The sequence below is a fragment of the Mytilus edulis genome, chromosome 4 (assembly GCF_963676685.1).
Source record: "Mytilus edulis chromosome 4, xbMytEdul2.2, whole genome shotgun sequence".
NCBI classification, from domain to species: Eukaryota; Metazoa; Mollusca; class Bivalvia; order Mytilida; family Mytilidae; genus Mytilus; species Mytilus edulis.
The window spans coordinates 17,377,667-17,403,643 of NC_092347.1; the positions used below are offsets into that span (position 1 = coordinate 17,377,667).

General features: G+C 30.5%; 3 protein-coding genes across 3 annotated transcripts in view; 2 read left to right on the forward strand and 1 right to left on the reverse strand.

The window, feature by feature from the left end:
* LOC139521744 (coiled-coil domain-containing protein 172-like) overlaps positions 1-25,977 on the forward strand; it is a 388,671-nt gene that overhangs the window by 320,745 nt on the left and 41,949 nt on the right. The gene's annotated exons all lie outside the window — the stretch shown is intronic.
* The window catches only part of LOC139521734 (dynein axonemal assembly factor 9-like), a 65,505-nt gene that overhangs the window by 38,380 nt on the left and 1,148 nt on the right, over positions 1-25,977 (reverse strand). Inside the window, exons 2-14 of the mRNA XM_071315299.1 lie at positions 23,108-23,187; positions 22,717-22,807; positions 22,176-22,204; positions 20,964-21,088; positions 20,456-20,552; positions 19,236-19,314; positions 18,986-19,013; positions 18,622-18,699; positions 18,178-18,236; positions 17,564-17,606; positions 16,844-16,893; positions 16,253-16,391; positions 14,452-14,533 (exon numbers count right to left, since the gene is read on the reverse strand). Coding sequence (XP_071171400.1) covers positions 14,452-14,533; positions 16,253-16,391; positions 16,844-16,893; positions 17,564-17,606; positions 18,178-18,236; positions 18,622-18,699; positions 18,986-19,013; positions 19,236-19,314; positions 20,456-20,552; positions 20,964-21,088; positions 22,176-22,204; positions 22,717-22,807; positions 23,108-23,187 — 980 coding nt within the window. The remainder of the gene's footprint in view (positions 1-14,451; positions 14,534-16,252; positions 16,392-16,843; positions 16,894-17,563; positions 17,607-18,177; positions 18,237-18,621; positions 18,700-18,985; positions 19,014-19,235; positions 19,315-20,455; positions 20,553-20,963; positions 21,089-22,175; positions 22,205-22,716; positions 22,808-23,107; positions 23,188-25,977) is intronic.
* On the forward strand, positions 5,755-7,012 carry LOC139521742 (uncharacterized). Its single transcript, XM_071315310.1, has one exon. It carries the CDS (start codon positions 5,838-5,840, stop codon positions 6,894-6,896), a length of 1,059 nt encoding a protein of 352 aa, XP_071171411.1. The 5' UTR covers positions 5,755-5,837; the 3' UTR covers positions 6,897-7,012.

Sequence of the window (25,977 nt, forward strand, 5' to 3'; positions counted from 1 at the left end):
ATAAAGATAACAGATTGGACTCATATTTTGACAGTTAAGTTATCAGTAATATTTGTAAAATACTTCTTGTAAACTTTTGTATAATAAATATTGTTAAATTTTATTATTGATTTGTGTCTTTTGTTGGCTACAATTTAAAGGCGATTTCTGGCCGTAACAAAATTGTATAAAGATATACAACACATGGAAATTGTATAAAGATTTACAACACATGGAAATTGTATAAAGATTTACAACACATGGAAATTGTATAAAGATTTACAACACATGGAAATTGTATAAAGATTTACAACACATGGAAATTGTATAAAGATATACAACACATGCAAATTGTATATACACAACACTTGGAATTTGTATATCTATATTCAACAAATGGAAATTGTATATAAATACACATTACACAACACTTGGAAATTGTTTATCTATATACAACACATGAAAAATGTGTACCTATATACAACACATGAAAATTGCATATATCTATACAACAAATGGAAATTGTATATAAATACACATTACACAACACTTGGAAATTGTTTATCTATATATACAACACTTGAAAACTGTATCTATATACAACACATGAAAACTGTGTATCTATATACAACACATGAAAATTGTATATATATACACAACGCATGAAAATTGTATATATATACACATAACTTTGAAATTGTATATCTATATACAACGCATGGAATTTGTATATCATTATACAACACATTGATATCTATTTTCAATATTTAAGGAAATTGTATATCTATATTCAATATTTAAGGAAATTGTATAACTATATACAACACATGCAAATTGTATATCTATATACAACAAATGAAAAAGCATCAATTCGAAAAATATGGAATATACTTTAATTTAATGCTATTATCATATGGTAAAAATCATATGTTATTTATTCTAAGTATATGATAAATAAATTTATACAATACATGGATATTGTATGTCTATATATAACATATGAAATTATATATCTTTATACAACACATTGAAATTGCATATGTATATACAACACTTGGAAATTCTATATACAACACATGGAAATTGTAATTCCATGTACATCACATTTCTTGACCAATTGTATGATAAACAACTGAGACATCTTTACAGATGATTAAATGTACTTTTCCATACTCAAATATCAATATTGTAACAAATCAGCAAATACACCAAAAGATATACCAAATCTGTACGATAAGAATGCAAAACATCTGAAGCCATTAGTTAAACTAACTACTTCAGGATATTATTATTGAAGGAAGAAAATTTAATAAATTGAGGGATAATAATTTAATCAATACATGGTCAGGCAATGTAAGGTTATTGTATTTCATGTCTTCAGCCTCCTGTCAAATGTACAATATCTCATTTTATAAGGTTACAATACAAAAGAAATAAATTAACACTTCATAGTATTCATAATAAAAGTAAAAAACATGTCAATGTGACATTTTAAGATCCCTATTATATATCCTATACTTAAATAAGCAACCAAGCCATGCATGAGCACGTGCTATGCAGGTCTTAAATAAGCAGCTGAGCCATGAGCACATGCTATGCAGGTCTTGTTGTATATTAAAAGTGTTGTCACAATAAATAGGAATAATGAAAGAAATATTCGAAAGTTAGTGCATGACATATACAAAATCTTATGGTCCAATTAAGCCTCGTTATTGAATTAATGTTTTCCAATTTATTCTGAATAAATGTGCCATTAGGAAAGTTTGTTTAAAAAATCAGATTGCTAAAATCATACAAGTAGTATTGTTGTGTTGATTTCATCAGAAATTTAGTTTATAACACTGTCTGCTTTCAAATTGTGTTTAACTAAAAAATTATGTGACAGTAAAATAGAGTCACAGAACTTAAACTACCACTAGACAAAAGGATATAAGACAATAATTTTCTTGGTATTATTGACAATTCTCTTCTCAGAATTGATACGACAAGCCAATTTAGTAGATCTTCAGACAATGTGTTCAGATATCAAAGTGAATTTGAAACCATATAAAGAACCATCAGACTGTAATTATATCATATTGAAACAAGGACCATTTTCTTTCTTTTAAACAACTTAAAGAACTAAGCCTTAAAAAGAATCAATGAAATGTCAACTAGCCACAAATAAAACAATTTATCTAATACCGTATAATGCTCTCAGGCTGTCATAAGAACTATAATGGTCTAATCAATTCAGACAACTTACTCCCCAGAGTGTCAACGTATCTAGTTAGAAACTCAACTGAGTAATATCCTACTTACAAAATAAGAAGGAGCAAAAACATTAATCTGAAATACTGCAGACTTTGCTAAATAGTCACATGGCCATGTGTTACTTTCTCAAGAATAATTATATCTTTTAAAATGACCTTTTTTATTAGATAGGTATCTTAGTAACCTGAAAAGTTAAACAGAATTAACTTAAAATACTCATGAATTTTCGATACTAAAGTTTGAACCTTAATTAAGAATAGTTAAGTATAATCAACAGGAAAAGCTTTGTAAACAAACTAATAAGAAGATGCAAAGATATGGTTATTTTGTGTTTCTCAACAGCACAGGCAATATCAGACCATTACAGCTGAACAATAAATACTGTAAGAAGTGCTCACAATATATTCATATCATATAAAATCCATTTTAACACCTGATGTCACAGGAACATTCTAGTGATACTAAGTTTATTCCAACCACATATTCCTACAACTTAACACATACAATATGCCCTATTCATACCATATATTCATGTCCCTGGTCAATCCTATCATCAGAGGTTATCTGGTTTTTTTTGTTATTTAGAACTTTTGTTGTTGATGAAAGATCTTTGATCGTTTCTTAATTCACAACTGTCAGCCTTTTCAGGACAATGAGCTTGATTTAGCGTTTTCGACAAATTGTTAGTTGCCAATAAAAAGTAATTTGGTTAATTTTGCTGTTGGGTTTAGTTGAACCTTTTTCACTTAACAGAAACTCAGAAAATTTCTAGTTGCTCTGAGTCATCCCCTATCTTTTTTCTACAAGCCCCTACGTGTCTCATTCGTCCAATGGTAACTAACAAGCCTGATAAAAAAATACAGACATTGATTTCAATTGGGAGTGCAAAGAAAAATAGGCCTTACAATAAGTATAATTATAAACAACAGAGAAGCTGTCAAATACAATTCTGTTATGACATATCTATTTTTAAAAAATAACAAGAAAACAAAACTTCTGAATAGCAAAAAGAACAGCTAAATTCAGAAGTAAACATTCTATGAGTCAAAGAAGTACAAAATTTCAATGAATTGTAAAGTATGTCATGTAAAATTCTTGTTATGACATGACGCTGCATGACAATTAGTTTCTGAGAACTGGCTGTGGACATATATATATGTATACCGACAGGATGCTGAGGATAACCTCAAGAGTATATTTCAACTTGTGAGGCAAACTAAACTAGAGTTTGGTGACCGTTAATTGTTTCATAGTTGTCTTGTTAATTTTCAAATATATCTCTTGTTTTAAATAAAAGAATATAAACATTTGTCAAATGTCAATAAGTATTTTGTTTAATATCAACATAGAAATATCTGTACCTCTTACTGTACCTCTTAAACATACACATAGCAGGATTGTGGTCAGGGATGGGGTAATCAGAATCTGTAATCGCTCTTACTTGATTACAGATTCCCATTATTGTAAATTTTCAATAATGATTACAGCTTTAACATAGATTACAAAGGGATCTAAAAAGGGGGGGATTTTGCACACTAAACAACCCAATTATAATCTTAGACAAAAATTTGTAATCTGTTTTATGACATGTTATGTGCTAGTGGTCAAAAGTGTGGACTTATTTTTGTAGAATAGAAGCAGAACGAACAAGAATGTGTTCATAGTACATGAATGCCCCACTCGCTCTATCATTTTCTATGTTCAGTGGACCGTGAAATTGGGGTCAAAACTTTAATTTGGAATTAAAATTAGAAAGATCATATCATAGGGAACATGTGTACTAAGTTTCAAGTTGATGTAACTTTAACTTCATCAAAACCATTAACCTGAACTTCGCACTATCATTTTCTATATTCAGTGGACCATGAAATTGGGGTCCAAACTATAATTTGGCAGTACAATTAGAAAGATAATGTCATGAGGAACATATGTACTAAGTTTCAAGTTGATTTGACTTCAACTTCTTCAAAAACTACCTTGACCAAAAACTTTAACCTGAAGCGAACGGACGGACAAACGGACGCACAGACGGACGGACGGACGAACGGAGGCACAGACCAGAAAACATAATACCCCTCTACTATCGTAGGTGGGGCATAAAAACATATGGTTTAGAAATTGCTTATCTTCACATAAATTGATAACAAAATTTATCATCATATAAAGTTGAAAAAATTCAAGGCAGTAACAAATGCTTCTAAAAAGATGAAAACATATTTGAACTGCAAGGATGCTTAAAATCTATGAATGACTAAAAAAGAAAAGCAAATTTACTGTGCCCCGACTGGGAATTGAAAAATTAAGCAATAACTAACTGCAAACTTTGCTGTTCTCCAATTAGTACAGTCACACATCTCTTATGGGGATTGCTAATTGTACCATTATACAGCTGATACAAAATAATTGCTGTTTACACTCCAAGAAATTCACACAATTTCATTTCAACCTTTCTAGCATGAAATGTAGCATTAATTCTTGTCCAAGTAATAGCCTTAGATATAAAAGGCTTTCTTACTTCCAAAGATTTAGGAGGTTTCTTCCACAACTGTGAGAGACAAAGATATAAAGTGATAAAAATCCACCACTGGTCAAATGAACTGACTGTCACTAAATGACATGCTGACTTACAATAACGTATTTACAAAGGAAATATTGGCTTTTCTCATCACACTATTGGAAATAAAAGAAAGCAAGGATTAAATTACTATGATTGCACAGCAAAGTCTCTTCAATCCTTGTACCAGTTGACAATATTAACATCTGAATTACACAAACTGACGTGAAATTAATTTGATAAAAATTGGAAATAGATATCCAAGCTTACGTTGACTGCTAAAGGATATACAAATTGAATACTTAATTACTTTGAAAGATAAATTCAGGAATAGCAACCTATACAAGTTCAATATTGGCAATATAGTAACAATGTGACCAGAGGATATTTATTTCAATAATTAGGATTTGTAAACATGATTATCAAACCGGAATTACTGTCAGCATATCTCCGTAAGGTAAATTCATACAAGGTAAAAACTATTTCAATTTATTCTGGATCAATCAATTATCCTGCAAGAGATGTTTATAAAAGTTGATTATTCTCTTTACACATAAATGAACTGATGATACTGTAGTTACAGAATTAAAGAAGTCATTTGGTACGTTAAGTCACAATTATTGCAAGAAATGCAGTGGAGTCTTATAAATAAATTGAAGAATTTATGAATATTCTTTAATACTAGTTATGGATTTAACTGCAAAAGATTTCAACGTCAATACTATGTTTGAATAAATCTTTTTAATTCAAAAACCAATATTTCAACTACAGCTACTAATGAAGAATATAAAACAATCATTAGAAGCGATCCATTGCAAATAATACTTTTCTTATAAATTGTAAGAATAAATAGAAAGGAAGATAATATTTAAAGACTATTTGGAAATATTTGGACAAATTTAAAACGGTAAAATAGAAATTCTATAAGAGAAGTTAACTGAAAATTTTGGAGTATGATGATAGATGGATTTAAATGAATTATTAGTGAAATAAAGTATCTGAAGTTGAAAAAAAAAGGATTTTAAATAAACAAATCAGACATAATCCTAAAATGTTGAAGACTAATTACGTGAAGGAACCACTGTTGTTAGTACCACCTAGGAACTGTCTATCAGTGCTTTGTTTAAACATCACCACAGAGGAAACAGCAGGCTGGATAGAAGTCACTAACTATATATGTTACATCTTGTTCCCTGTTATACTGGCTCTTAGTCTACTGGGACAGCTCATCAATATTATAGTACTGACAAAACAGATACGACTTTCTATAGATACATATTTCTTTGTTTTGTCGATAACAACATTTGTCCATGTTACGACATCAGTGATTATATCTCTCCAACACTACGTAGATAAGATGTTAGCCGATGTTCTATACTACAGCATCCTCAGTCACGAGTGGACTCTATATATCATTGTTTGGATTATACTTTCTGTAGCTTTAGAGAGGACACTTACGGTGACCTTATATCAGACTTACAATCAAGTCTCCCCCACACAAACATGGGTTATATCTGGTCTAGTGATCGGAGTAGGATTTATAAGTACCATTCCACGATTATGGCAGTATGATATGATAAATTACTACAATCAAACATCTAGCGGAGATTATAAACCCATACAAGACAGCTTCCAGCCTTCAATCATTGACAGATATCATAAAGCGATAGAAAAGACTGGTGATCATAAAGAATATGATGTGGTTTATTTCTGGTATATCACATGTATATTTATTGGCTTACCATTTATACTTATGATTCTAACCGTAATAGGACTTTGTACCAGTGTAAGTACATCAAGACCGATAGAATCTAAATATAGAACTGATACTGCCCTGATTCTTAACCGTCGTTTAAAAGAAGAAATGAGACTAACTCATCTAATAATTAAGTTAATGTCATTATTTATAGTTTTGATGTTTCCTCTAATACTGATGCATTGTCTGTATTTCATCAATGTCTTTGATATGAATGATCCAGTTTGTATTACAGTAACAAATGTGTTGTCTCTATGGTACCATATATTCTTCATTATACAACAACAGATATATTTTTGTTATAGCAAACAATATCGGCTAACTTTTATTTCATTATGTTGTTGTTTTTGTTGAGTACTTTTATAGGATATTAACTCAAAGTCATTCAATGTTTCATTTTTATGCTCTATGGTTATCATAAAAAGTGTTAGCCTGGATACTTAAAAATCAATTATTCTTATTTAATATCATATCTCCTATATTCAGAAGTATATTTCAATGGATTTGTTTTTATCTAAACATCATTTTAGTCTCTTCAATACATCTTAATTGGATTTTTTCTTCTATTGAGAAATTACAAAAATAGCTTTCAAAGGTTTACCGTTACATCAGTAAACTCATTCATTAAATTATAACTAACTGACCAAATTAAGGAAAGATCTATTTTATACCAATATGACTGTAACGCAAAATTTTATTCATAGAAACAAAATTATAACACTTATTATTTTAACAGTCATTCCCAAAAGTTTTATGAGGCACCATTGATATAAAACTCAAATGTTTCTTTACAAATTGGTCACAAGTAAAAGATTATCAAAAAAATCCATTGGATGATTATCATTCCTGTTAATGTAGTAGTTTTTGTATTATTTGGACACACAATTATAATATATGTAACAAGTGATGTACAAAAATAATGATATCAATTAATCAAAGCGCTGTAAGCACTGTAGGCAGTTAACCAAAAACCAAGGCAAACATAACAAGAGGCTGTCACAACGACAGCAAACCGGATTTATTAACATTTATTTGTCTCCTGGCAATATCACAAGAACCATAACTGATGAACGGTGAAAGTGAAAATCGTCAATATCAAATTTGACCTGCATTTTATCATCAGTATCAACATATTAAAATTTGAAAGAGCTTAGGTTGAATGATTCATGAGTAAATGCAACAACATGAATGGAAACGCCATTTTTTTATCTTTCAAGAACCATAACTCATGGACGGTAAAAGTCAAAATCGACAATCGACATTATTGAACTTGACCTCCATTTTGTCATCAGTAACAACATATTAAAATTTGGGAAGCTTTGGTTGAACAGTTCATTAGTAAATGCAACAACATGACTGGAAACACCATTTTTCAATCTTTCAAGAACCATAACTCCTGAACGGTAAAAGTCAAAATCGTCATTCTTGATCTTGACCTCCATTTTTTCATCAGTAACAACATATTAAAATTTGGGAAGCTTTGGTTAAACAGTTCATGCGTAAATGCACGGACACGACTGGAAACGCCATTTTTCAATCTTTCAAGAACCATAACTCCTTAACAGTAAAAGTCAAAATCGTTATTCTTGAACTTGACCTTCATTTTGTTGTCAGTAACAACATATTAGCTTTGGATGCACGGTTCATGAGAAAATGCATCTCAAAACACACACAAGAGGGTGTGGGGTGACCCTAGGGACTACCCCTATTTTTCATTTGATTTTTTATATTGTCCCATACATGAATATATAGGGTTTATGGGTGGGGATCTCGACCGTTATCAAGTTTTCAAACAGGAGGGGGTGGGGGACCCCAGTGACTTCCCCTATATTTCATTTGATTTGTTATATTGTCCAATACATGAATATGTATTGTTGAGGGGTGGGGATCTCATCTGTTTCTAAGTTATCAAACAGGAGTGGGTAGGGTGACCCTAAGGACTCTCCCTATATTTCATTTGATTAGTTCTCATACATGAATATATATGGTTTAATTTAAAGGTGGGGATCTCAACTGTTTCCAATTTCTCAATCAGGTGACTGCAGGGACTCCCCCTATATTTCATTTAATTTAGAGTTGGGGATCCCAACTGTTTCAAAATTCTTAAACATGAGGAGTAGGGTGACCACAGGGACTTCCCCTATATTTCATACATTTGATTTGTTATATAGTCTTATACATGAGTATATATCATTTATATGGTTAAGGGGTGATGATCTCGAATTTTTCCAAGTTCTCAAACAGGAGGGTGTACAGTGACCATAGGGACCCCCTTATAATTCATTTGATTTGTAATATTGTCCCATACATAAATATATATTGTTTAAGATTGTGGATCTCGACCGTTATAAATTCTCAAACAGAAAGGGGTAGTCAGAGAGGCCCAACGAACTCCACCTATATTTCATATGATTTGTTATATTGTCCCATACATGAATATATATGTTTTAGGGGTGGGGATCTTGACCATTACCAAGTTTTTGTCATTTTGGTCTCTTGTGGATAGTTGTCTCATTGGCAATCATACCACATCTTTTTTTTCATATATAAGAAACTTCCAGCTATTTTAACTGACCTATCAAAATTGAGAAGAAAAAAATATCCCTTGAAATTGCAGTAATATGTTTAACTTGAAAAGCATTTAACATTCATTACCAACATTTATCACTGATAGAAAAAAAATTATACTGTTACCAGGAACATATATATATATTGTTAGAATTGTATTGGATTTTGACATTAAAATTGGTGTACAAAATATTTTCTGCTTTTTCTTTCTTTTACATATATCTTTTGGTTTTAAATTCTAGTGTTTATATTTATTTACTAGGCATAGATGTATTTTGTCACCTGTCTGGATTTTTTTAGTTGATAGCCAAAACCCGGGATTACCCTTATCCACTTCCGGAATCGGATCCGATATTGTAATCTCGCGGCAGCCATTTTGTTTTCAATGTTGTTTTTGACAGATAGTGAGATACGATTTTACTCGGATTTACACATTATTTACCGGCGATTTTCTGTATAAAGCTAGCGGTTGAACAAATTGAACATCGTTGTCATGAATGGTAATGATGAAAATAAGTTTGAGATCGTTTATTAGGAAACTTCGGTAAAAATGTTTGCAAAGTTATTTTTTTTTATTTTCTTTCAAGGTCCGTCGGGCGTAGCTAGTAACCACGTAGAAAGTCCGACTGCAAACGTGGAAGGTCGCAGACCTCGTACCACCGCTGATTTGAACCACTGCGTCCAAATTGAAAAGATACGAAAATTTCGTCTTCTAATTCAAAATTGCCGCCAACAGCGTGATCAGTTGAACTTATATTAATAGACTACTGACGTATATATACGTAGTTTACTACGTATTGACGACAAACAATATTCCTACGACTTTTGTAATTTGGGAAATCTTAACTACTTGTCTTAATAGATTTTCGGCGATTAAATATTTCATACATTTGTTCTTTGACATCTTAGCCAAAAGCTCAGGGGATAATAAACTACATAAGGATTCATAATGTGCTCTACTTCCTATGTGCAACTTCAAAACTTTTGGGAAAATCGACGATCATTTAAGGTTTTTCTGGTCATATTTTTTGTAATCCAGAATGAAAAGTATGAAAAAACTGTCCAATAAGTTATAAATAATATAGTATCCAGCTAGATGATAACAATGGCACGTATTTCAGCATGTATTGGGTAGCACACAAATCCAGGGCGCTCGCATAAGGCAGCTTAACTGCCTAAAAATTGGCCTTTTTGTAGCACATTTAGGAAAGAAGACAGGAAATTTATACTCTTTTCATCTCACAGTTATGTGTTTCTGAAATTGTTTTATTCTCCAACCTATATTTAAGTCCTATGATGACTTCTGATGTGTTATAAAATATGAATAATCCTAAATGATCATTTTATAAAAACTTTTTCTAATAAAGGTCAATAGTTACATTTTATTCTTTGTGAAATCGAACCTACACGTAAATCTGGCGACACAACTTGATCCGAAATGTAATTAAACTTAAAAATAGTCCTTCGGATAAAGCCCACAATCTTCTCTTATTCACAATAATGATATGCTAACAAGGTTTGTGTAGAGATTATTTAATAAAGTTACCAATAAAATCAATTCAAGATTCCGACAGAACAACATTCTAAAACCGAGAACAATATCAAGAAAGCCTTGTAATGTAATTTTCTCTGAATAATAATAACCAATTTTGTTGTGCCAATGTTAATGCCAATATTCAGTCAATGTTACAATAGGACTTGACATTGCGCTGACCAACTGACTCATCAGAAGTGTAATGGTAATGGAATAGTCTAATCATGATCTATGGTCAAACAATTATACCATCAGATAGCCTTTACTTGACCAATTACATACGAATTACTGATCATTTCAACTTTCTTGTAGCGAGACTGTTAAATTACATAGGAATTACATCTCATTTCAAGTTTCTTGTAGGGAGACTGTCAAATTCTTCTATCTAATTTCATGTTTCTTGAAGCAAGACTGTCAAATTGTTCTATCTGAAATTGTATTTTGCCACAGGATGTATTTTGATACCCTTTTTAAGTGGAAACTAACAAACTGAATGTAATATTATTTTATTGTTACAGAAACAGTGAAACTTAGTAAATGTAACTTTAATCTGACTGAACTAATTTAATTTCTCTATATCTTTTATGTGCTTTGTAACAAATTTTATGCAACAAGTAAATTTGTACATCTAAATTATTTAAGAACAGAAAAAAAAAGAGATGAGTTTCAATTTAAACCAAACTATAATTTACATGTTACATTTGTCATAATATTGATTTTATTACTATTTTAAGGATTAAGAAATTAAATATTTTATATCTATATTGATTGTGTTCAAGTTGTGTCATTAAAATTTATTTATGTTTTCAAAAGCTATAAATTTTCAATCTTTTACAGGGAAAAATCAATGGTACTGTAAAGGAAACATGAATAAAAGAATTATAAAGCTGTTGTCATTTGTTCTTTACTGACACAATCCTTTGTAAAGACTAGAATTCATAAATCTGAGGAAACAACGGGAAATAACATATTTATGAGACAGTTACCCAAATAATAACGACATGGAGGAATAAGGAAATAATTAATGGCACAAAAAATGATTGAAAAATGTATTTTGCAGAAAATCCATATTAAAAATTGTCATTGGTTGATAGAGGCAACAGATTTGAAATTATCTGAAATAAAAGCTGTAAAATATGGATAAAAAAAATGTGTGGTAAAAAACTATATATGTTAATGAGACAGATATTCAATGATACAAATGATCAAAAGACTAAAAAAAATCAACATGCAGTTATTCTTTTATAAAATCATCTAATTGTGAAGCATATATTAACAAAATTTATTGTTTTCATCCATGTCATTTAGGTGTTGGACCACAAATTACTCCCTCCAATTTAGAATGTATGTAAAAGTAGCCCTATTCTGATACAAAATAGTGCTTTTGATGTCATTGTTTACTTAAACTAACCAACAAATTTGCAGAAATGAAACTTTTGGTGACAGATAAATATATTTAGACCATTTTGAGCTAAAATTCACTTTATGAGTTTTCATAAAAAAATCAAGATTAATGCGCTCCATTGTATAATAAATAAAGATTTCAAGGATATCAGGGGTCATTGTTAGAGTACCTCTATTCAAAGGTCAGTTTCTTTCTTAGAAGATTTTAAAGGTAGGTTGAATATTGGCATGTAGAAAGCTGATATAGCTGTTTTGATGAAGTTAAACTTAAGGTAAAATATTTAGAAAGCTATGAAAATTGCAAAATTTGGTTGAACGGATAGGGATTTTTAATTGGTGGTCGGACACCTTATTGCCTGTAACTTGAATATTAATATTCCAACTCAAATTGTGCAAGTTCAAGCTGAAACAAGAATGTGTCAATAGTACATGGATGCCCCCTAGCACTATCATTTTCTATGTTCAGTGGTCTGGGAAATTTGGGTCAAAACTCTAATTTGGCATAAAAATTAGAAATATTATATCATAGGAAACATGTGAACTAAGTTTCAAGTTGATTAAACTTACATTAACTATTGACCTGTACCAATGACCGTGAGCTTGAATACAATCACCCTCACAATGTTTGGCATAATATCATCATATTTAGTGAAAGCAAATTATTTTTAATTCACTTAATCAATAAAACTTTTGGAATTAAATTTGATAGAAAATCACTCATTTGATAGCACAGAGGCTTAGTGTTCAAGTTTTACTTACAATTTACTTTAAGGATTTAAAGTCCCCTCCAATAAAGCAAGGCCCTGTTGGACATTTCTAACAGGACTATTGTTTCTTACAAAGCACACAGTCAAAATCTTTTTGGGACACAAAAATGTTCAGGGTTTCAAATTAGATTAAAATAAGGTAATGGCTTTCACCATATGAACTTTTGAGAAAGTCAAAGGTCTTGTATAAACCATGAACATTAGTAGTGGGCCTTGATTGTTGTAATTCAAAAATGAAAATTCTCCTCTCAAAAAATCAGGTCCCAGAACCTCAGAGTCAAAACCAAGGTGGAAATAATTGTACTTGAGGCAATTGTTTGCAACACCTTGTAAGTGCATATTTATAGCACTATGAATTTCGATATTATTGTACATATAGAAAGTATGCTCTAGGAAGATGGGCATGCAGTACACTAACTCTACGTTGATGATAACAAGCAAAGAGATAATAAGACATCAACCATTTAAGTAGGGTCCAGTTAGTATGTTCAAAGAACTAGTACCTGTAGTGTTGATGGCAAAGCAGGTAACCTTTTGCAAAGCTGCATTCATTCATAATGACAAAGATAAAAGTTTAATGTATAACATTGTCACTGTCACCTGAATTTATATGGTCAGTGACCAAGAATTACCAATTACAATTTGCCTGTAGGGATACTACAGTTGTAGTATAAATTCATTTATCCCATAATGATAAATTCCAAAAATATGTGTGCAATACTTCTTTAAACGAGCATGAAGAAAAAAGGTCTGGAAAACTGATTTGCCAAACTGACGGATGGAAAGATGGACGGAGTGCAAACCTAAAGTATACTTCTACTTCCTCAGTAGGGGACTAATAACCAGTTCATGCAAGAAATGTCTCAGACACTACAATCATAATCAATTTAAATTTAGTATGCAATGAAAACTATGGATACATTATTATATGAATGACCAAGCTAAGGGAGGTAAGCAACCATCATTCTTCAAATAAAACAAATCTTTCAGTGACTTTGTTACAACTTTTCAAATATTTTTTTTTTTTAAATTTAGATATTTTTTGTTCTTCCCTTTTTTTATTATTTCTTTATAAACAGATGATGCCCCACCATGAATCTAATGCTTTAAAGGGGCATAGTTCTAGAAGTGTTGCACCTAAATTTGGTTGAGGCAAACTAAAGTTAGAGAATGGAAACTAATTTTGGGACTTACAATAGAACACAATAATACAATATGCTTTATTTCAAAAACACTCAGTCACATTGACATGTGAAACAAGAGGTAAATTACAGATGGACACTTTATGCCCCTCCATTGCAATGGGGGCATAAAAAATATTACCTGTTGAACCATATAAGGTGGATTTATTCATATTAAGTGGAATTGAATTGAGAAAACCTGCAGTTTTATGGATATTTGATTTCGTGGTTTTGCCAAAGTCTGCATACAACCTGAAGAAAAATTTGTAATTTGATGAACATTTAAACTTGTGATTCACCTGTGCCAATGAAATCTGCAAAAGTTGGTATCCAAAGAATAATACTTATGAATCTACAGTATAAGAACACAATATTATCCTATATTTACCAATGATAAACTGGTTATCAGTGGTGTGTTACAACACTGGACAGTTAGCATAACAACAACTAATTACCTGACAATGGGTCTGAGAATCCTGTAAAAAAATATGTTCTTCCACAAGTAATTGGTCCATTAGGGCACACACCATGACATACCTACAAGACACCAAAGAGGAATTAAAACTGTCATTCATACAAATTGGAACATTTCATATGATCTAAAATTTATATTCAACAAAAACTTAATTATCAAAACGATTATTGTAAAAAAAGGAATTAATGCTTTCATTTGATATGTGAAAACTTCTATTATTTCATTTATATGTAAAAACTTCTATTAAGGGGGTTCGCGGGTCTAAATCATTTATATAGGATTTCTCTATATTTTTCTATAAATGAACTTTATCTTATAGTTAATAGAAAAATAAAATAAAAAAGTGGGGTCACCATTCATTTGCGCTCACAATCTGCCTTCGAAAGAAGCATACATTTTTGTAAAGGCGTTTTTTTCTCTGGAAGTTATAGGAGAAATAAAGGTAACATCGAAATAAAAAAAAGAAATTTATTACAGAAATCGCTAAAATTTTACAATAATTTAGTTTAAGTACAGCTTATATGGAAATTATATTAACCCTTTCGCTGACGAGTCCCGGTTTACCGGGATTCACGCTTCAGACAGCTGACGATGAGTCCCGTTTTACCGGGATCGGAATACCTCTTTTATGTTTCCCGCTCAAACAGTGCAAACATGGGTTATCTTTCTTTGATGAGTAACCCGGATAAAAGTGTAAACATGGCGGTTCCGTTTGTTGAAAACCGTGTCAAAATCAGAGGAAATTTACGGAATTTACGAGAATTTGAAATGAGGGAACATTTTTTTTGAAAGAATATGGAAGAATTGAAGCCAAACTAGTATAATTTTTGACATAAAATGTCGTTTTATGTACAAAACAGTTGGAATAGACATCGATCAGTGTGAGGAATTTGTACAGCCTCATAAAATTTTTCAAAATTTTGCCGTTTTGGGTTAAAAAATTACGATTTGGGGTGAAAGAGTCGAATTTTGAGAATTTCACCTAGATAATGCCGAAAATTTGAAAATTTGAATATTTAATGAAGAAAAAAATGTCAAAACATGAACAAAACTGTGAACATGGTGTTAGTGAATAAAAGAAATACACAAATAACTATAAACAAGTTTTTATTGACATTTATTATGAATATCTCCCTCTTGAGTAATAGTAGCCAGGGAAGCCATCGTCTCAGAGTAGCTTCTGTCTGGGCAGCAATCGGTGAAAGGGTTAAAAAAGATAGGTCACCGATGAGTTGAAAAAGATATTTCAATTTTAGAGCCAAAAAATGTCATTTTTCCACCAAAGGGAGATAATTGGGAACTTGTTCAATGATGTTTATATTTTGAAAGTCATCTGGGGCCAACACAAATTGATTTTTTTGAATGATTTTTGTACCATATGATAAAGTAACAACTACAAAAGGAAATAAATAAAATTTGTAATGAAAAACAAATGTTTGATTTTTTTCTGAATTTTTATACCCTCGAGCCTCCTTAAGTTTTAAACAAAAAGCCTAGACATGCCATTAAATACTGTCTTCCTGTACTGTTTTTATGTTGCCTTATAAAATTACTCCTCAGAATCTAAATTTGACAGTTTCCATTATTTCACTCCTTCTTGGCATGTGTATAAGCTGCAATTTCTTAGCTTGCTGTGTTTATGTGCCTAGATCTGATATGAAAATGTTAAATTTGACAAATTAACAAGTCATTGTTTTTATCATATTGATATGCCTATTTAAATACCATTGAAGCAAAACTAAATATTGTCAATTTAAAATTAAGTAAACACAATGACTTACCATTAGTTTAGGTATATCACCATCAACTCCTGCTTTCATTATTGGTGTATTGACAGTTGTCTCCCCTGTTCTCACTGATTCCATTACAGTTTTCTTTGTGTTGGTCCCAAACAATACAAATGGTCTGGTCTGTCTATCTCTGAAATTCGGATTCATTTGTTTATTTATCTCTGCTCTCTAAATTTTAAACTGTCAGGTATTGCAATAAATTATTTTCTTTCCTAACAGTATTTCGTTTCAGCTCTATTGTCCGAGTAAAATTTGCCGAGCAGAATATTTTTTCGAAAGATATACCAGGGAAACATAAGTTTAGTATTTTTTTCAGTTCCATCTTTTGCACATATCTATATCTACTAAAAGTTTTGTAGAAAAATGATGTTAAATTATTCTATGTTTATACTCTTCTGGCAAACAAAATTTGTATATATTTGGAGGATTGAAATGTGAACTTTCCATGATTAAAATCTGTCTGTCTTATGACAAATAATAAATAACTAATGCAAAAACTGGATGATACTCCAAAATTATTAGTTAATACCTCAAAAAGATTGTCAAATCACTTGAGCATGATAACAAATCTATTATACTCACACTGCTGTTTCACTTCCAACTTTACCATGTTTGTAGTAACTCTTTAAAGCCTGAAATGAAATATTCACATAGAGAAATGCTTTATATAATACAACACAGCTCTAAACAAATATGAATGTGATGTATGGATGTAATAAAGTGTGTCCCTGTGCTTACAATGTATCACTTATAGTTTACCATTATGTTTTTTTTTGCATGTGAGAGAGCTGTCTATTTTCAGGTCAAGGCCTATAACAGCTAACTATGCAGTATGGATTTATACTCATTGTTAAAGGCTGTACACTGACCTATAATTGCTTATATTCTCTTCATGTGAACTCTGGTATTAGATAGTTGTCTCATTGGCAATCATACGTTATCTCCTTAATCAGAAGATTTTTTTCGTCTGTGTCATTCAGTGTAACAGGTCAAACAGGTATAAACATAAAACAAAGATAAAACTTTGCTTTTATGGCTCTCATACATGTATACACATTTCTCAAAGATTAAATGAATATAAAAATAAGAAGATGTGGTTTGATTGCCAATAAGAATTACTTTTATTTCTTTAATCTAATATTATAAAAAATATGAAAATCTCTAAAAGCATTTAATTATTGTATGAGATAGAAAACATGACAGTGATTACCTATTAGGGTCCTAATAAAGGAAAGAAATCAAATTTTTTGCAGTAATATAACATGATATCAATACCAAAATAACTTTTAAATATGTAATTACCTCACAAACTTTCTCCTCTTGAATTTGTCTCGAATTATTTAACCTGTAAATATACATAATATATATTTATTCAGGGCATGACCTCGATTATGGACCATATTTACAGATGGTATATTATAAAAAAAATTATTAATTTATCATCTAACAATAGAAAGTGTATCGTGGAATTCCTCCAAAGCTGTGTATTACAACAAGATAAGAATATAATGGGGAAGTGTTGTAGAGAAATTACTTACGTCATCTTAAATCTGAACCTAGCATGCTGACTATAAGGTTGTGCAATTTTGTTTTACAATAGAAAAGTTCTAGTACATGTGAAATAGGACTGATGTATAATAATGCACTTTGTATTTTACAAATGTTAAATGAGAGTACCATTAGTTCTGTTCCTTATAATACCCACAGTTTTTGATGGGATTTCATGTTGCTCTATCTTTTTTATATAGTGTTTTGTTGTGGACTTGTAAGTCTTTTAATCGTTCTTTTTCCCCATGACATTGTCAGTTTCTTTTTGATTTGTGAGTTTTAAATGTCCCTTTGGGATCATTTGCCTCTTATTTTTCCCATTAAATTCCCATTTCTACAATAAAAATATGTTAATAATAAAAGCTCACATTTCCATATCTGTGGTTATCAACATTGTTTTCCACTGTCTTTCAAACATGGATAATTGCTGAAATTCAGAACAATTAGTTGCATAATGCAATATTTACACATTATGTTTACACATAAAGTGCTTGAAAAACCTATATCATAAACAGATGTGATCCCAATAATTGGGACTTACGTTTTTCTAACTTTAAATGATAGTTTTCTTATCCTCATTTTCTGTCTATGAAAAATAAATGATCCAAATGCATTTATGTTATCTTTGACAACTTTTCTATAAATGCATCTGACCCTTAAAATTGCAAAAACAGATAACAAATTTCTTGAATATTAAAATGTATTTAATTTATACAATGTTATCAATTGTATTTTACAAGCAGACAATTGAAGCTGAATTATTTAATAAGAATCAATATTTATGCATAAACCAAAACTATATACATTGTTACCTCTGTTATCAATAGTTCGAGTGATGTAGGATCCACTTCATTGAAGATTTTATGAACAGCAGAACTAATATCAACAACCTGAAAATATAGGTAGAAGTTGAAAAGTGTCATAGAGCATCAATCTTTTATAAAAATTTACAAAATAAATATTAAACTTTTACCAGTCTGAAACTAGCAAAAATTAAGGATAAATATATGCTCAAACAAGTACTTATTCTGTAAACTACTATAAGTTTCAAAGAAGAAGGATTTTTTTTATAATTTGGATAAGAGTTACTGTTAATTTCAGTTTGTTAAATTACTACTTTATTCAAATTATCTGATAATACTGTGACTAAGGGAGATAACTGTACCATATACTCACTTCATGTTTCATGGTGAAGAAACCACCTCTGAAATAGAGCAATGCATAAATCTAAAAACATTGTAACTTCTAACTTCTTGTAAAATACCATTTTATTGTTGACAATTTTAAGGATTTATTTAGTTTAATCAAAAACTACAGAATTGTTAATTTAGTTTTCAATCTTGGTCCATATATCTTGAAAAGTTATTAATTGAAATATTTATCAATTATCTAACACTTAAAATCATTTTTAAAAGTTCTGAATTACCCTGTATATTCATCTAAGGCATATGCCTGGATGATGGGCCACTTTTCTACAACCATCTTGTCAAAGCTGTGTACACTGCCTGGAAAAAAAGACATAAATATCTTTATCACTGTATCAACTATTACAAGCAAATGTTTAATCTGTTTGTTTATTTACTAGATAAGGTTTTACATCGATTATCGTAGATTTATACAATTATCATTTTGTAGCAGAAATATTTAGTATCAGAATTCATGGCTAATACATCAGCCTTTAAAAATAACTGATAAAGATTCTTTTTTAAACATAGTTATGATTAAAATTGTTTAATTATAAACTTTGTTTTCAAAAAAATTGTAAGGGTTCTGCGGAACCCAGTGTCTCGCATACTCTTGCTATTTATCGCAGGCTCAACAAAAGTGAGGAAAATATTTGATAAATGATTTCTCTAGATACTATCTTTTGATTGTAAGAAGCTTCTATCAAAGTTTGGTAATGATTTGAAAACTTTAACTGCACTAGTACTGTTTGTAATGCTAACTGGAAGAAAAAATAAGTCAATTTATAAGTAAAATATGGAAAACCATGAACATCATTTTTACTAAATTTCCTTCTAGATAATAGCTTTTAATCATAAACAAGCTTCTGTCAACGTTTGGTATGAATCTACAATAGTTTAAGAAAGTTATTAAAATTTTAAAACTTTCACCACAGGCTGGGCACAGAGTGAATGTAATGTTTCCTGGCAGAAAAAACTTAAGTCCATTTATAAGTAAAACACAAAAAAAATGGATTTGTTTTACAAAACTAACTTCTGGATACTATCTTCTGATCACAAACGAGCTTCTGTCCAAGTTTGGTAGAAATCCAGGATAGTTTAAGAAAGTCATTAAAATCTTAAAAGCTTGAACCACAAGGTGAATGCAATGTTTTCTGACAGAAAAACTAAGTCCATTTATAAGTAAAGTAAAAAAAAAATGTTTTTCTTTCTTCAAAATTTACTTCTGGATACTATCTTATCATCATAAACAAGCTTCTGTCCAAGTTTGGTAGAAAACCAGGTAAGTTTAAGAACGTTATTAAAATTTCAAAAAATTTAACCACTGAGTGAATATTTGTGGACACCACTGACAACGAGGGAATGTAGGATTGCTATGTCTTGCTTTTTCAACAAGAGAAGGCTCGACAAAAATACCATGATCTGATGCTAAAAGTATGAAAATGATGACACAACAATTTACCTGAGGTACTGTAAGGAATTCCAATCTTTCTACAATTGGTTACCATAGCAACAAAAGAATGAATTTTAAATTCCTCAGCTGCCTCTTCATCTTCATACTGAAAAAAAACCTCCAATTTTTCAAATTCAAATTTTTCTTGCCGCACTTTAATAAAATTGATTTCACATATTTTCTTTTAAATGAACTAGTCTAATGGTGCCAACAATTTCTATTCCTTAATATCAGGGAAGCACAACAGCATTTGTATCTATTAAAACCTTACTTTTCAAAGATATAAAAAACTTACAAATAGAATGTTTCTTATTCTCTGTTCATTAATTGATTGCTTCTTTAAGCCTTTTTAGCATATAACAGTACTAGTTGTATCAAGGAAAGAGGAATACTCTGAAATATATACTTTTTCTTTCAATTACCAATCTCCTGTATCTGTTATAGAACGAAATCATTTGTAGAACCAATCTCAGGATGTGTCATATAGTGAAATCTAAAAGTTCTCCTTAAAACTCACCTCTGAATCTGTCATACAGTGAAATCTGATATTTCTCCAGTGACTAACATAGGGTAATAGGTAATGGTAGTTGATTGGATTACAGTAAACATGTACTTCATTTCTCTTGATAAGGATGATAATATCTAAAACAGAAAATTAGTCAAATGTTTAATTTGCTATTACAAAATTTTGATGTACTTCTCTGATAACAGAAATCATACTAACAGGAAGACCTACACTGTATATTAAAAACATGTGGCCAAGGATTCAAAATTATCTAAAAAATACAACATGGACAGGCATTTTTCATTTGCATGTGTGAATGTCCAACAAACATGTTGACTGTTTTGTACCTTCGTGTTAAGGATATATATATTATAGAATATCTTTTTATTAATAAATACTCACAACTTAATGTTGCTGTAAGTACAGACACCAAAATATCAAGATATATACAGTATCCTAAAATAGCCTCAATTCAAATTCATTACTTTGTAGAAAATTGGTGGATCTTTTCTTCATAAACTAAAAAGAATTCCAACTGAGCACATAACTCATTTGAAACTCATAGGAAAATATGCACTACATTGTATTACATTTTCAATTAACTAATTAATAAAAATCATATGTACAGGTATTATTGAAATGATTAAAATATAGTATATATACCAATACACATAATTAACAGCTACTGGTGATGTTTCATAGCCTGACCGGTTTCGGTCCAAAAAGGACCTTCATCAGAGGCAGAATGGTGGATTATTGTTTGCACCCTATTTATATAGATATGGTAACTGGCGGTTGAGTTAACTGGCGGTTGAGTAAACAGGCGATTCAGATTTAACTGGCAGTTGAGTTAACCGGCGGTTCAGAGTTAACTCAACTGCCAGTTACCATATCTATATAAATAGGGTGCAAACATTAATCCACCATTCTGCCTCTGATGAAGGTCTTTTTTGGACCGAAACCTGTCAGGCTATGAAACATCACCAGGCGCTGTTAATTATGTGTATTGGTATATATACTATATTTTTATGCTTTTACATTTTTCTCAGATACACATAGTTAATATGGCTTCTACTAACAAAAGCTCCATTTGGAGTTGATGTGTTTATAGACTACTTATGTCAGTACACCTTTCCTATATTGATTATTGAAAAGATACTCCAGTTACTCCATTAGGAGAATATACATGTACAATAATAATTTCAATCGTTAAGATTAATTTACCATCTATAATCTCCTCTTCAAATCCTGACCTGTAATATATAGCACAGTACAACTGTTAAAAATTCATACATGTTACTAAAAAGAATTAATATCATACAATATATTTTATTACATTTTCAACTGTTATTCAAAGAATAACTAATCCAAGAATTCAAATATTGAGTGCCCAAACAACACATTTTTTTAAACAGTATCTCACAAACGTGTGTACAAAAACTTTAAAGTGCATGAGTGAACTTTCAGTGTTGTTTGGTCACAATTTTTTTTCCATATATGAATTCTTGGATTAGTTAAACCTGCTGATGCTTTCTAAACACATATTATTATCTTGTTCTTTTCTCTTTGATCAAATGTTTAATTTTGGTCATGCTCTTGTATAAGTTTTTCAAAAGAATGCCATTCAGTCAATCTTTGGTGTTAATTTCATAGTTGACAGTTTAATCAGCTTATGATGCAACAAATTATAGATAAACTTAGTTACTTTATACTTTTCTAAAAAAGAGTCAACAACTATCTTATTCTCTATGCATAAAGCTCATACTTTTCCAGTTCTTTCTTTCGTAGTTCAAAAAATCCAAACAGAAGATAATTGAAGAGCTCTGTAGTTCCTTCGTTGTATCTGCTATCAATGCCTTAAAGTAAAATAAAAAAACATTAAATGCAAAATAAAATAATAACAAAATGTTCTGAACTCCAGAATTACTCACAGTGCAAAAATATAGCAATTCAATATTCACTTTTTCCTTGTTTGCAATTAAAAATTTTGTTTAAACAAATATTTCAGTATTTCAGATATGCACCACTTCAAGAGTTTCTAAGTTAAATCATAACATTATGACATAAGTATATATTTAAATGTATATATATAAAAGCTAATAAGAAGTAAACATTAAAAATGTCTGTTAAACTTCATGTATCTAACAGTATCTTACCACTTATACATAATATAGCATCAGCATCATCAGTACTTCTGTTGTGTAGTTGACTCTGTACTAGTCTCAATCTTCCCCCACTGAAAAATATGTGTCGAGATTAGTGTGCTTCAACAAAAGGTTTTGCACTGACTTTATTAAACCACACCATTTAAACAATTTTTTCTATGTTGCAGTCTCAATTAATTTCTAAAACTGATTAACAGGTTAAAATACTACGGGACATTTTTCATTTAGTCTGTTAGTACAGGAAAATTTGTCAAAAACATGTATAATCTAGACATCTAATTCCAGTTATTGCAGTCCTTTTGTGACAAAATTTTCACTCATCTTATAAATAAAGTTCATTAAATTAAAAATCAAACTAAATATTATTTTATTCTAAATCTGCACATTCATGTCTCTACAATCTGTACAGTGATCCAGACAGAAATCAAAAGGGGCAGGGTGCCAGTGGAGGGCAGGGCACTTTTTATGATAGGAAAGAGCACTGCTCATTTTTTTTGTCTACGTTCTGTGTGTATCCCGAGTTCACAAATCTCTTTTTTTTTTACTGCACATGTTGTCAATAAAGATGCATTTCAGCTACAGTTTTGCCCCCTTATCTTTATTTCATTGTTTGTGTTTATGAATTATTTAGTATAGCTTCATTATGATAATTTGTCATCATAGTTTTACTTCACACAACCCATTATTATAAGATTGCAGCTTATAAACATATTCTGCACAATTACAAATGAAAGTTTTTAACGACCTTGACTGGCTATACACCCCTTGCACGGTCGGCTGTAAATTATCATATGTATTTCTACATTGACAATGTATAAAACATTGATTGCAAAAAGTATGATCATCAAAAATAAATTACAATATATTTTTTTTAATATGTTCAAAGACAGTTAATATCCTCAAGGTAACATTATGTTATTTTGTATTCAAATGGTAATTTATTCCTATTTTTAAAACTAGATAATATTTCAGGAGCACAAATTTGTAATAAGCTAAAACAGGCAAGGGAAGTAACTCCAAAAAAACATGTTTGCATTAATTTTAAACAACTGTGCTTGTCGCTAACAAGTTGAGATGGACGGCGTTTCTGTGAAGACATAATTGTATTTTGATGACTTAAATTCTATTCTAAAGTCATGAAAGTATTCATTTATAAACTCTTCCATTGTGACTTGGAGATCGAAAATGCGACCCAAGCTAAAAACACTGGCTGACACATTTATTAAATTTATGACAAAAAGATACATTGTCCTAATTAAATTAACTAGTTATTAACACCTTTGAAGTCTTTATCACTGTAATTGATTGTAATTACATGATTAAGGCCACGGTTTTTTTATTTGTTGGTTTACGGATCCGCCGACCCGATTTTGCCGATTTTCAGAATAAAAATAAAATTGACTTTTCATGCTTTTTTATTCCCGCCGACCCTTTTAAATGCATTATCCCTGAAAAATAATTAAATTTTTCTTTATTATGAAATGAAATGCATTAATCATTAACAAAGTTGACTGTAACCCTTTCTGTTGTGAAAAATAATTTACGTTTCTAAAAATAGACAAATCAATTATAACTGACCTTGAAATGTCTTTTGCGCAAATAATTTTGTGGAACGAAACCTGTGTTTAAAACCACTTACAAAATAAGTTCGTTTCCCTTATTTGTCATCAGTCCGTAAGATGCATCATCTCAGAGAAATAGACTTGTCCAAATGTGGACAGGTGGAATACATCAATTAAAGTACTGAATATTAACAAATCATTTGGAATTTTCATGTTTCATAGATATAAAAAAATATCGATCATTGGGATAAAAAACCGGATTGCATGACAACTGATTAACCCGATATTGTCGTTTTTCCAGTGGACGAGTCTATTTTCGACACGTGTGTTGAAACTTATTTTTGTACGACGTTTTTATATTTTTTTCTTTATCAGTTTTTGTGCTTGAAGATCATTATTCACCAAGTTTTCTGAGATTGATTGAGAGCTACGCGAATCTGTTTTTCTTGTTTGTGAAATGACGATTTAATTTCGTCTTTGTCCGTGCAACCCCCCTTTTTTACAGGAAATTATTAAACGATGTCATGCGATGTTCATGATCACTGATCATTAATATTTCAACGAACTTAATGTTAAGAAATGATGACAAAACAGCATATAAGACCAACATTTTGTTAGTAAGGTGAAATATATATTTTATTTTGCGTATTTTTTCTGTTTTGAAAGATATTTTTTTTCTTTTTTTCGACCGACCGACCCGACTTTTTTATGCGAAAAATCCGTAAACCAACAAATTAAAAAACCGTGGCCTAACCTGGGGGTAATCACACAAGTGTCATATATGTAATTTAACTTGGTTGATCAGAAATCGATAAAAACAAAAGGCAATTTTACCAAAACAGCACAAGAGTTTTTTGGAAAAAGACGTCAGGGCAGAAGGGTGCGGATGTAGGCACCCAGAGCTGTAGATATCTGTATCTTGGCATTGCTTACATGTAAGATATTTTTTTCTCACTGACTTAATGACATGTTTATGTTCTTAATCCATGGGATGTTGGATGTGTACTGATTGATATTTCAGTCTTAGATGCTCTAAATTTTTTATAAGTTGTTATCACCGGGTATAAATTTCAGAAATGTCCCAGAGTTTAAACATTTGGAAGATAACTGTTAATGTACAAATGTTGAATAAAAAACAGATGATATTAATCTACAAACGATGCTCTTTCGATTGGTATAATTTTTGTAAACATATTTAGAGGGGAAAATAACTAATATAGCATTTTTAAAACTAAGACATTATGCAAAAATGGTGACGTCTTACTGAACTTTACACTACACATGCACCAGGCTATTATT

Coding starts and splice junctions, on each gene's coding strand:
- LOC139521742 (XM_071315310.1), top strand. CDS start 5,838: ATGTTGAAGACTAATTACGTGAAGGAACCACTGTTGTTAGTACCACCT.